This window comes from Gossypium raimondii, chromosome 5 (assembly GCF_025698545.1).
Source record: "Gossypium raimondii isolate GPD5lz chromosome 5, ASM2569854v1, whole genome shotgun sequence".
Classification (NCBI taxonomy): domain Eukaryota; kingdom Viridiplantae; phylum Streptophyta; class Magnoliopsida; order Malvales; family Malvaceae; genus Gossypium; species Gossypium raimondii.
In genome coordinates, this window is record NC_068569.1 from 9,819,181 (window position 1) to 9,832,311 (window position 13,131).

The 13,131-nt window shown below is 28.3% G+C and overlaps 1 protein-coding gene across 1 annotated transcript; it reads left to right on the forward strand.

The window, feature by feature from the left end:
* The first annotated feature begins 7,130 nt into the window (after positions 1-7,130).
* LOC105768091 (uncharacterized) lies at positions 7,131-12,909 on the forward strand. The gene is made up of 7 exons (XM_012587829.2): positions 7,131-7,828; positions 7,920-8,245; positions 9,056-9,790; positions 10,032-10,160; positions 11,154-11,357; positions 11,861-12,061; positions 12,353-12,909. The coding sequence occupies exons 1-7, from the start codon at positions 7,561-7,563 to the stop codon at positions 12,476-12,478; spliced, it is 1,989 nt and encodes a 662-aa protein (XP_012443283.1). The 5' UTR covers positions 7,131-7,560; the 3' UTR covers positions 12,479-12,909.
* The last annotated feature ends 222 nt before the right edge of the window (positions 12,910-13,131 follow it).

Sequence of the window (13,131 nt, forward strand, 5' to 3'; positions counted from 1 at the left end):
CTGTTATTATTTTTTGAAGTATTTCTTATTATTATTGTGTGTGTAAAACATATTCTTTTAATGTTCTTTGAAGATATTTTTGTGAGTAACTTAAACTTCTCATTTTAGAAAATAGGAATTTCAATATTGGGAATTAACTTTCGGTGCAAAAACTATGAAAGCAATTTGTAAAGGAAAAATAAGAACAAAGTAGATAAGAGTTGATGTGAACAACAATTAGTCACGTAATAACTCTCAAATAATGCTGCATTTCTTTTGACAAATGAAATGGCCTTATAGTCAATTTCATAATTGAATCATTTAAAGAATCCAAGACTTCATGATTGAGCTTAAGCTGCAACATAATCCCCCCTCCAAAAAACAATTAAAAAATTAGAATTATTATGAGATGCATTTGAAATTTGCAGTCGAATTAATATATATAGAGGGGAGAAACCGGGGTGCTGGCAAGGTCCAAGAAAAATGTTTACATTTAAGTGTTTTTAAAATTTTAAATTAATAAATATAAAATTGCAATTTGATATTTTTAAAAATATAAAAATTTAATTTAATTCTTGAAAAATTATTAAAACAATAAAATTATATTTTTACCATCGTAAAAATTATAATTTAATTTTACGCCTAAAATTATCTAATTAATGGCAAATTAGAGATACTTCAAAAAATTAAAAGTGATAAATAATAATTCACAAACAAGACTTTGAACGAGAAAAGAATCTGAATGTATGGAACTTTATGTGAATGGGACCGAAATAAAGGGCCCATTACGACATCAGCAGGTGAGCGTGGGAAGCAATACAAATACCATTATTTAAAAATAATACCATGTGATAGGAATAAATAAATATATTAAAATCTCATTAAAAAACGATTATAATTAGAAATAATATGAACAGGAAAAATTATTGTAAAGAGCGAATAGGATGAGAATAGGGACATAGGGTAGGGGGTGACTCGACTCATTGTCATGCTTTAGCAGTCGCCTTTTTACGTCTTCCGAATTTTCATGTTTTCAGTCACCCTTTTGTCTCATACACTGGTGGGAAAACTCTCGTTTCTTTTGACTTTCTTATTTTGAGATTATCATTTTTTAAATTTTTATGATATTTTATTATACTCTCAAATTTTGCTTCCAACTGTACGAAAAAGGAGTTTTTTTTTTTTTTTTTGAATTTTGAATCCAAATTGAGCAGAGAATGAATCAAAGAATTTAGATATGAAATATTTAAATTTAGAGTAAGTTGTTAAATTTATCACTCAATTTTTAAGGTATTTTATTTTGATTATTTAATTTTTTTAACAATTTTATCATTACCATTAAAAATTATTTTAATTACTCACGGGTATTTTTTTTAATTACAATAAGAGAGCAATGTCGACATAATTAACACGACTCGAACTCAAACCACGCTACAATGATGAGTACCTTAATTATCAAGTCAATACACGAGATTTCACAAGCAGTTTTATTTGTCTTTTTTTTCTTACACTAAACACCTTTTACTTCTATTTAAAATATAATATAAGTTCACATCATAACTAACAGTATATATTGAAAAAATGTTTCAAATACAAAAAATTTAAAGAATATTTTTGAGCAATTTTAAATATATATTAAGAAAACGTTAAAATTAAAAACAGTTTTGAAATATTTTAAAGATAATTTAAAATATTTAAACATGTTAAATAAATAAAACATTTTAGTTATTAAAATCAAAACAGATTTTTATTTAATAATACAATTTTGATTAAAAATATCACAACTTCCAACATTATTTAAAAAGAAACCATAAAAACAATCTGCATTTTTAATAATTAAAATAAATTTAAAAACTAATTAAGGTTTCTATTAGCCAATGTATATATAAAATTAAAAAAACTTAATTAAGATATTATTAAATAAAATATAAAATAATTAACTACATAATATTAGTTTAATGTTTCATTTTATAAAACAGTTTAATATTTATGTCAAGTAATTGAACATTAACTAAATTGGCACGATTACAATTATAATAATCATAAGGATATGATTTTGAGCGTTTGAGTTTAAAGGAGTTTATGGGTAAAAAAGATATTGCATCAAAATAAATATTTATATTAAAAATAATACTTTAATATTTGTTTATACATATTCACGTTTTCAATTATAACAATTTTAAAATATTTTTGATAACATAATTGTTAAAATTTCATTTTGTAAAACCGTATTTATAAACAAACATATAATGGATTAGTATAAATAATTATGTTTTAGTAAATGAAATTGAAATCTATTTTAAAAGAACACATTTTTGAAAATAAATTATCATTTTAAACTAATTATATAAATAACAGTTTTATATGTTAAAATCCCAATAATTACACAAAATTATAATTTATAATTTTAGTGAGTAAAAATAAAAAATATATTTTATAAATTATAGTCCATATATATTACAACTCTCTCTCTCTCTATATTCTATATAATAGATAAATAGATATAAACTTTAAAAAGCAGAAAAAAATTAATACAACAAAAAGTATTAAATAATCTAAAAATTAGTAGTTGGTTAATATTTCACATAAAGATTTTAAACATTAAAATTTATATTATTTTATTTTCTCAATCGTAATATTTTTAAAACGTTGTAAATTTAAAATATATAAATAATTATTAGTATAATTAATTAAAATTAAAACAAGTGAGGATAAATAAGTAAATTGACAAGGCATATTTCAGAGTCAGAGATTGATGGGGAGAAAAAGAAAGTCAAAGATTAATATTCATTTAAGTTTTTGTTAACCTGTGTTTTTAAAATAATTTATTAATAATATTTTAATTGAATCAAATTTTATATAAAAAAGAGTCACGTGAATTATCATATGAAAACTTTCTTCCCGCATGTTATCAAGCGGGAATTTCTAGAAACTACATACCTTATAATGAAGAATCAAACACTGATTGGGTTCTAATATCAATATTTTTAATTAATTATTTTGTAAAATTGAAATGCACATGGAGTAAGAAGCACAGCGAACGAAGTAGGCAATCGCAATTACGCCGAAACAAATCGCCTAAAAGATGCGGGTGGTTCAGAAATCGGCGCAAGCGGCCACGGTTATTTGTGAAATGGGTTAAATAAAATATTGTTTGAATTTTTTTTTTGTTTTTTTAATAAACAACTAATTTATTCTTTTATATATATTATTATACAAAGTTAAAGAAACAAAATATATTATTATTTACAGTAAATTAATTTCATCTTCTATTTTACACCATTTTTGTCGTAATTTAATTTTATATTTTATAAAAATAAATAAATTAAAACTGGACTGGAGAATAGATATAAACAATTAGGATTTGTTTTTTCTCAAATGATGAGATTCATTCATAAAAAAATGAGTTACAATATAAAACGCAAAGTCTAAACAACAAAATCCTCGTGTCACGTACTACATATCAAAACCCGTAACAAATGTGCTCATTTGATCTATTTGAACTGGTCTGATTCGTAAAATACGTGAAGAAATTTATCTATTTGAAGTCTTTGCGGCCCAGTGAAGCACTTAAGTTTATTTTATTTTTTTATACAATGCTTAAAATTACTTATAACTAGATTTGATCACGGGTCGGGCCATCCGCATAGGCCTGAAGGCTTGCTCAAAAGGTGAGAGGGTTTGAAAAAAATATAAACTCAAAAAATGGGTTTGGATTTTATTAATGGGTTGGGTCTCGAGTAGGATTTTTTTTGCTCGAGCCAAGTCCGATCCGAATCAACCAAACTTTTTGTTTCCTACTACTGTTTTGCTATCATTTTTCTACTATTTTGTTGTTATTGTTTGGACATTATATAATTCTTATTTTATTATTAATTTTGATATTGTTTTAAATGCATTTGATTATTAAGTTGCAACTATCTTAATATTATTTATGTGTAAAAAAATTTAAATAGATTTTCAATTTATTGAGAAACATTTGTTTTAATGTTTTTAGTGCATTTGATGTATTATATTTTTAAAAATTATTTTTATATAAAAATAAATAAAAAATAATATAGACAAGCTGAATCAGGCTCAGATTCAGCATTTTCAATTTAGACTGAGTTAAGATAGAATTTTAGACTAATTTTTTGGTCTAAAAAATAAGTCTAAAATTTTGTATCAACTCAGCCCGACCATGATTAGGCCTACTTATAACTTTTTCTTAATTCTTAAATTCGAGGATAAATATGTGTAAAGTATATTCAAACTTATATCCTTATGTGTTGGCAACAATATCAATATCAATTGAACTAATATTCAATCTTTTCAATCTATAAGGAGAGATAATAATAAAAAATTATAAGGTGGGACTTTAGTTTAAATAAAGCAAAAATGTAAATAATTTACTTGGAAACATAATTTTCTAGAAAGGGCAAATCAGTCTAACTGATGAAGAAACTTGTCGACAGAAAGGAAATGAAAGTGAAAAGAGATCCACGCCGGAACTAAGTGGTGTCAGATTCAGAAATTTTATTCAATTAATCATCATTTCCTCCCATAATTATGAAATTTATTATTTATTTAATTAAAATTATTACATTTTTAACAAGTGAACTAAACAGATTTGTTAAAATTATTCTTTTTAAAATTACGATCCTTTTAATAGAATCACCTATTATAACCATTAACAAATTTGTCGATAATTAACTAGAATAAACTCACATTTTACGTACAACTTTAACTTAAAACGGTGCAATTTGTTAAAATTATTATATATAATAATTTTTTATTTATACTAATAATTATTAAGTAGTTTATTGACTAGGAAAATTACCAAAATATTATTTCATGATTAAAACAAAATATTATTTTAGGGTATTTTAATTTTTTATTTTAACAAAATCAATCAAAAATATACATGTAATAAAATTTGAACCCACAACAATTAGATTAATAAATTTTAAATTTACCACTCAATTAAAGCTTCAATATATTATACAATTTTAATTTTTGGCCATAATTTATGCATTTTATTTAATATGCACAATTTTTATCTCCATCAGTTGTATATCTATACTTACTATTTTATTAAGTGTTTTACTAAATTGGTGCTACCTTCAACCGGTCACTAGCTAAGTTAGAGAAATTATGAAAATATCGTTATGTAATTAAAACAACTTATATTATTTAAGAGTATTTTAGTTTTTTTTAATTTTAAAAATCGATATAATGGGATTAGAATCCATGATAACTAAATTAGTAAAATCTTAAATTTACTACTAAACCAAAGTTTCATTGTAATTTTTTACACATTTTATTTTACTATACACGCTTTATTACCTTTATCGTATATGTATATATACTCACAATTTAATCTAACTTTTAATATATTTTATTATCATACATAATATTTAATATTTTATTATGAATTAACCGAATAATTTTAAAGATTAAAATGTGTGACTGAGAACTTTTCTTTGATAATCTATACTATTATTTAAAGTTCTAATTAAATTGATGTCACCATTTAATTAGTACTCTATTCAATTTAGAAATCATTAAGAATTTTTTAAAATTTTAAAATAACAAATATTGATAATTATTTTAATAAAATAATACTATAACAATTGATAAGATTTAATTTACTACATGAATTTTAAACTTCTAGCATAATCAATATAACCACAACCTTATTTAATTCTAATATAAAATTTTTATAAATATATTTTTATTTATTAACACGTATTATTATTATTTAAATGTGTTGTACCTTTTCATTTTAATTAAGTTATATATATATATATATCAAAATTAAATATTGTATTTTCTTAAAAGTATTATTATTGGAATGCGTATATCCAAAGTTGTCATTTCACTGTTATTGTTTAATTTTATATATTAAATATTTTAATAAATTGAAATGGCCATTCATCAATACTAATTTTTAAGCGAGCACCACAAATATTACTTAATCAGTTTAATTAAAATCATTAAAAACTAAAATAATAATTAGCTTACAAACTTTATCATTGAAAACAAGTAAACTTACTTTTGTTGCATCAAATAAGTTTTTATTTTCCAGTTTGTATCAAATAAGTTTAATTCTTAATTTTCACACGATTGTTTTATTTTATATTCAGAAAAATTATTAATTATTAATATTTATATTATTTATAAAATATTTAATTAAATTGGTGTTACTAATTAATCAACCACTAATCCATTTAAGAAAAAACTAATAAATTAATCTTTTAAAACCATAAAGTAATATATATCTTTTAAAATTAAATAACTTAAATTATAATTTTTTTAAAAATCTAAAAGATTCATAACGATTAAATTGAAACACTTAATAATTTTGGTACAATTTTGATCATTGATAGTTGATACTATTTTCTTTTATAGTTTTGATAACTCATAATATGTTTGTCATTATATCATATATAAAACAATAACTTATTAGAAATTCCTTTCAAATAAGCATGCATGTAAAAATCACGTACTTAAAACACATATGTAATACATAACAATACGAGTGAAATAGTTTGTGTAATGGAATTGAAATGTATAAAATGTCAAAATAAAATCTTGATTGAAGTGGTAAAGAAAAAGTCTTATCGTTATCATTGGCATTGATTCAAATCTTAAAACTTGTAACCTTTTATTAATATTTTTTCATATAATAAAAGGTAAAAGTATCATTATAATAATATGATTTATTTAAATATGTAAAGATATTAATAATTTCATTAATTATATTGATGTGATGTTTACTTGTAATATCGACAAAATTTATAAACATATAAAAAAATAGGGTGAAACAATGTTTAATAAAATTGGATGTATACAAATAATAAAATAAATATTTGATTGAAATAGTAATATTAAAATTTACAATTTACTATTTAGTATTATTAGTTTTTAAAGATAAGAATAAGACAAAAATATACTTGTTTATTTAGAATGTATAAGGTAGTTTTAGTAATTTTATAGATTGAGTAGAGTTTATTTATTATGTTAATTCAATTACATATTTAAATAATAAAATATATAATTTTAAAATATTTTATTTAAATAAAAATTAAACTATTTAAATTATAAAAATAAAACAAACTAAACAAATAAAGAAAGACCCCCCACTAAAAAACCTCAAATTCCAGTAAAGAAACAAAAATAAATAAATAAATAACGAAGTACAACGAAAAGGGTCAGGGGAGAAAACCAAAGAAGAAAGGAGGACGAAAACAAAGCGAGAAAAGGAGAGGCAAATTCAATCTATACTGCCCAACTGAATTAGAAGGAAGAAGAAAAATATTTGATTTAATTTGCAAAAAGAGAAAAAAGAAGAGCCTGTAATTGATGGGAGTTTCGATTGACGACGATATCCGGCACCCGTGAATTGAAAGTTTTAACTTTTCCTCAGTCGGAAGATGGTCGATAGACCACCATTGTATCCGGCATTTGAATCGGTTTTCTTCAAGGTTTCAACTCCAACATAAAATTGTTTTCTAAAACAAACTTCTCTCTCTTTTCTTTTGTTTTGGTTTTTTAAATCTGGGAGAGTATATCGTGGCCGTCCGATTGGGATTTTCGATCATGGTGATGAGAGCTTGGATGGTGGTCGAAAAAGCGAGGAGGATCGTACGTACGGCTTTTTTCATGGTGGCGATGTTGGCGTCACTTCTAGCTTCGTCTCTGCCGTTGCTGGTGGCGATATGCGACATCACGGTCCCTTTCCTTTTACTCTCAAGCTTCACGTGCGTCACGTGCTACAGTTTCCACGAGCACCTTCGTCGTTATGCTTTCAAAAACTCCTTAACTGATATCCCTCTCGTCTCCATCCTCAGATCTATAATCATATCTTGTACGATTCCATTTTTAATAACTTTTAGCAAAAAAAAAAACCTCCTAATTCAAAATTTCTCATTCTTTTGTTTTCTGGGTATAATTGGCAGGTGTATATTCGTTGTGTGACGGTTCAGCGTTATCCCATGGACCATACTTAGGAACGGTTACTTTATGTTCATTCCTTTCGATTCTCGTACTTTCGGTTAAAGCATGTGTTTTTACGGTGATTTCTCAAATAGAGGCAGGGGCGGATGCAGAGGCATCGCCGGCTTATTCCATTGCAAAGCAAAGGCTTCATTTGAAGAAATCATGGGGGATGCCTGTTTTGTTTCTTTCCTCAGTAGTTTTCGCACTTGGTCACACTGTAGTTGCGTATAGAACAAGTTGTAGAGCAAGAAGAAAGCTTTTGCTTCATCGAGTTGACCCCGAAGCGGTAAGTTTTCGTGCTTTTCATTTCCGGTTCAGTTTCAATTTTTTTTTTTTGTGTTTTTGTTTACATAAGGTAGCATTTCGTTATTGCCTTCGCTACTTTCTTTTTTCCTTTCTTTTGTCAGAGGCAAAATCCAGAAGATAAGTTAAAGTTTGGATTTTTTTTCCGATAACTAAATGCATGATTTTACGTAATATATTGAAATTAAAGTTTTTCTTTGTTTTGTTTCTTTTTAATAACAATTAACTTTGCTTTCTGACGCAAAAAGCTAGCTTTAAATTTTTTTTCATAACAATTCGAAGTTAATCTTTTAATGATTCTTTTGCATTATAAAATGCATGATTTTTTTAGGATAATATGAACTTATGTTAGAACTAATTTTGCATTTTAGTTGCTTGTTTCCGTTTAGTGTATAGTGATTTTGCTTTCTATCATTATCATTATCTTTTGTTTTTAGCAATTATTTTGGGCACAATATTTAAGCGGCAAATAGCAATAACGAAATGGATCCCAAAAGATTTGGTTATCTTTTTCCATGAATTTAAGTTTGATTTTTCTTTTTCTAAATTTATTGAGAAAGTTCAGTGGTTTTAGCTGTTAATCTTAAAACTTCTATTGTTTTTCTTATTTTTGATAAGTGAAACAAATATTTATTCTTTCTCTAAGTACAACTGAATGTATTTTCCATTCCATGAGATGTAAGCTAGTAGTTTGATTTTACATAGCTTAGACTAATGCAACTGCAGTGCCCTTTATAGCTGTTTTTGGTTCGTATTGATATTATTTTTTGTAGTAACATTCAAGTTATTGCAGGTTCTTTCATGCAAAAATGTTTTCTCTGGCTTTCAGAAGGTTCCACGATCTCCCACTCCCTCTGCAGGGAGAACTCCAAAAAGCGATAGTGAAACAAGGAGAAAGCCTTTTGGGCAATCTCGCGATGAAGGGGAACTCCCTGTTAGATTACTTGCTGACCTAGATAGTTTATTCATTAAATTGCAAGGGGTTACCATTCATTACAAGCTCTGCTTTCCTGGTTCACCCCCTAGGTCTTTGTCATCCACTACCTTTCTAGAACCTAAAGTTAGTTCTACACCCCAAGTAACTCCTGGAAAGCTAAAGTTTGATAGGCAAGCACTTAGTGTGTTGCCAAAGACGCAATATAACCATCTTCATAGAAGCTATAGTAATCAATTCCACAGCTCTTCACTCTATGCTCCATTGTTGGATGGTTCCCCAAACTCTCCTGTTCTTTCTGAAGATATTCCTGTTTTAAGCCTTGAGGATTCAATTGCACAAGCTGAGACAAGCCATTTGAACTCTGGGACTTTAGAGCAAGAGATAGAGGCAAATGTCCAGTTTGGCATTGTTTTAGTGCATGGGTTTGGAGGGGGAGTCTTTTCTTGGAGGCATGTGATGGGAGTGCTTGCTCGCCAGCTTGGTTGTTCAGTTGCTGCTTTTGATCGCCCTGGCTGGGGATTGACTTCTAGGCCAAGCAGAAGGGATTGGGAGGGAAAAGAGTTGCCCAATCCTTACAAGCTCGAAACTCAGGTCTGGTTAGGCACTCCTTTAAATGTTACTTGATTCTTGTGAGTGAGCTGCATTTCTGGTGCTGAGGATGAATTACCAAGTTAAATGCCTTAAATTGTTTGCTTGTGCCATGTTTATAAACAATTCTTTATGAGCGCTCTAGGCCTTACATTACACATAAAATACTAGAAGTTCTTTTTGAGTTTTGAAGGACTTTCTTTCTGTATCTTTGTATATGAAGTTAATGACCTGTTATTTTCAGGTTGACTTGCTTCTTTCCTTTTGCTATGAGATGGGATTTTCTTCAGTGGTGCTTGTTGGCCATGATGATGGAGGCTTGCTTGCTTTGAAGGCCGCACAAAAAGTCCAAGCCTCAATGAATTCTTTCAACGTGAGTGAGCTTTCATGATATTTCTGTATCAGTCTGGATGATTTAGACAACAAAATTTATCTTTACTAATATATCCAGTATTTTGATCTAATGTTTCACTTACTCATTGGTGCTTTTACTGGTGCATAGCTACTTCATCTGTGAAATAAGAAAAATCTTAGGGATGCCTATAATAAAACCTTGTTTTGTCAGAAACAGCATATTGTCAAATAAACAAAAAGGAATTCCATTTGTGTTGAGCCTGGAAGAGTAATTTGTAGAAGGGACTGGTTTGGTTGTTTTATTGTGGAGATTTTTTAAGGAGTCTCAGATATTCTCCATATGTTCTATTACAAGCATCATTTTGCCAATTTGACCTCTATTGACAACTTTATGTCAAGTAGGTAAACCTCCATGACTATTACTAATGAATCCAAATAAAGAAGGATAGAAAATTAAACCTTGGTATGTTTAAGTCCTTCTTTGCTCACTGAAAGGAGTGGCATTTTGCATGGAGAGTAAACAGACCAAGAAGAAAGCATCTAGAGGGGAGGATGTTTGTTTATTTATTTATTCCCGTCAGATTTCCTGTTTTACTTGACTGGTTCCTGAAGTTTGAAGAAACGTAGTTGTGGTTTTGACTTACTGGAATATAACACAATTAAAAGATCATTAAATTTGGAAGAATACACCTGGAGAAAAATGTTCAGTTATTTATTCTTCTCAGATGTTCTATTTCAATTTATTGGTTCCTGATGAGTAATGTCTAAAGATTTTATTTGTGGATTTAACTAACAGAATATTGCACAAGAGGTTTAAGTTAGATATTCACAAATTTGTAGCTGTATACTGGAGTGTCAGTTCTCATTGAAATTCCAAATTATATGCTTAACATTTTGTGAGATATTTCTTTAAATGGTTATGACCCATTTCATCTCTGTTAGTAGGAATGGCTTAAAATGATTAAGCTCGGTTCTTACTGTTTATCCTGTGTTGATTTGGTGGTTTACCCAGATTACTATCAAAGCAGTTGTTTTGCTAAGTGTTAGCTTGTCAAGAGAAGTTGTTCCTGCCTTTGCAAGGATACTCTTGCGCACTTCACTTGGGAAGAAGCACTTAGTTCGTCCGCTTCTCCGAACAGAAATTACACAAGTGGTGAATAGGCGTGCTTGGTATGATGCAACTAAGTTAACAACAGAAGTTTTGAACCTTTATAAGGTATATGTTCTGCAAAATTAAAAGTAGAATTGTTATCTTGCATATGAATGAGAGAAAATCTGAGAAGATGTTGTAGAATCGGGGCATCGGAGTCTCAACTGTATTCATTTTACTTTTGAAACAATGGTCTATGTTGCAAAATGAATAAGGGTTTCTTCAAAAGAAACCATGTCAAACCAAAAAGCATAAAAGTTCCAGGGTTAGTGCACATATGCAGAATGATGACATTGACAAAAAGTACAAATTTCTGCATTTGGATGGACTGATTTTCACAAGTCTCCGTGATTGCCTAAATTATAAACCCTAAAATTGAAAGAAAAACAAGGGGAGAGCAATTTCCATCTGTATTACTACAGTTCTATAAGCATAAGAACTAACACACAACTACTATGCGGAAAATTTTGTAGCTTTTTTTAGGCTCCTGAAATTGCATGATATCTACTAGTTTGAAGTTTCAGTTTGTTTACCTATTTGGTTTGCTGAATTCATCTTGCTTCAATCAGGCCCCACTATGTGTAGGGGGTTGGGATGAAGCACTTCATGAAATATGCAGGTTGTCACATGAAACAATCCTTTCACCACAGAATGCAACATCACTTTTAAATGCTGTTGAAGAGATGCCGGTATTGGTCATTGCTGGTGCTGAAGATTCCCATATTTCTCTTAAATCTTCTCAGGCCATGGCTTCAAAACTTGTAAATTCCGTATGTAATCCACTTCAATTTCTATCCTCTATTCTCAAATTTGAATATTCCAAGGATGGGCAATCTTCTTGGCATATCACTCTTTTTCTATTCCGAGTTGTAGTTTTTTCAAGAAATTGAAAATCTTTCACACAAACTCTGCTAAATTCCTTGTTGGAGTGTTCACCTCAAAACACTGTTCTTGTCTGGAGAGAATGTTGCCTGTTTCCGGGTTATGTTACTTAAATGTATTGTTCACTAAACAACTACCTATCCTGTGTTGCTGATGTTGCTATGTTTGTTGCCATGCAGAGGCTGGTTGCAATATCCGGGTGCGGCCATCTTCCGCATGAGGAATGCCCCAAGGCATTACTTGCAGCTATTTCACCTTTCATAAGCAGATTGCTAATCCAAACCAGAATTGCAAAGAGTCAGTAGGACACCTTTTTAACTTACGTAAGTAGGAGCTTTCTATCATTTTTTTTACTTTTGATTTTTCCTTCCACATCCCCCCTTTTCTTTACTTAGTTTCCAAACAATTTACCCCGAAACGAAGAGATAAAATTGGAGCTCTTGTTTTGGGTAATTTTGATGTGTTCTGAGCCTTTTACCTTGACCCCTAATTCTGAGGGGTGTTTGTTTGTATGTAGAGTTCTCTCACTTGTAATTTTCTTTTACATCTTTTGTTTTCCTTCCTTCTGATTTTGGGTTGTCCTTAACAGTGTTAAGTATCAACTAGTGATGCAATGTTTGACAAGTTAAATATTATTTGCCACGTAAAAGGAGTGGCAAAATGGCAGTGTTTGTACATATCTTTTCTCAACATTAGCAATGAATACATATGAGCATTGTGTCAACATTCAAAGATATTTTGGTATTTGGACAGAATTTGTTTCATGGTTTTAATTTATTTTGATTTTTTGACACTAGAAATTTCACAACTTTCAAAATTGTGAACATAAAAAAAAAAAAAAAAATCCCACTGAAAGTTCGATCCACCTTAAGTGACTAATCATATTTTTCCGGCTTTTTTATAAAATTAACCCAAAAAATTAATTAATTACATGAATGACTTATTTTTTTGATTAAAC

Coding starts and splice junctions, on each gene's coding strand:
- LOC105768091 (XM_012587829.2), top strand. CDS start 7,561: ATGGTGATGAGAGCTTGGATGGTGGTCGAAAAAGCGAGGAGGATCGTA. Junction 8,246..9,055: donor ATCGAGTTGACCCCGAAGCG/GTAAGTTTTCGT, acceptor AAGTTATTGCAG/GTTCTTTCATGCAAAAATGT. Junction 11,358..11,860: donor AAGTTTTGAACCTTTATAAG/GTATATGTTCTG, acceptor TGCTTCAATCAG/GCCCCACTATGTGTAGGGGG.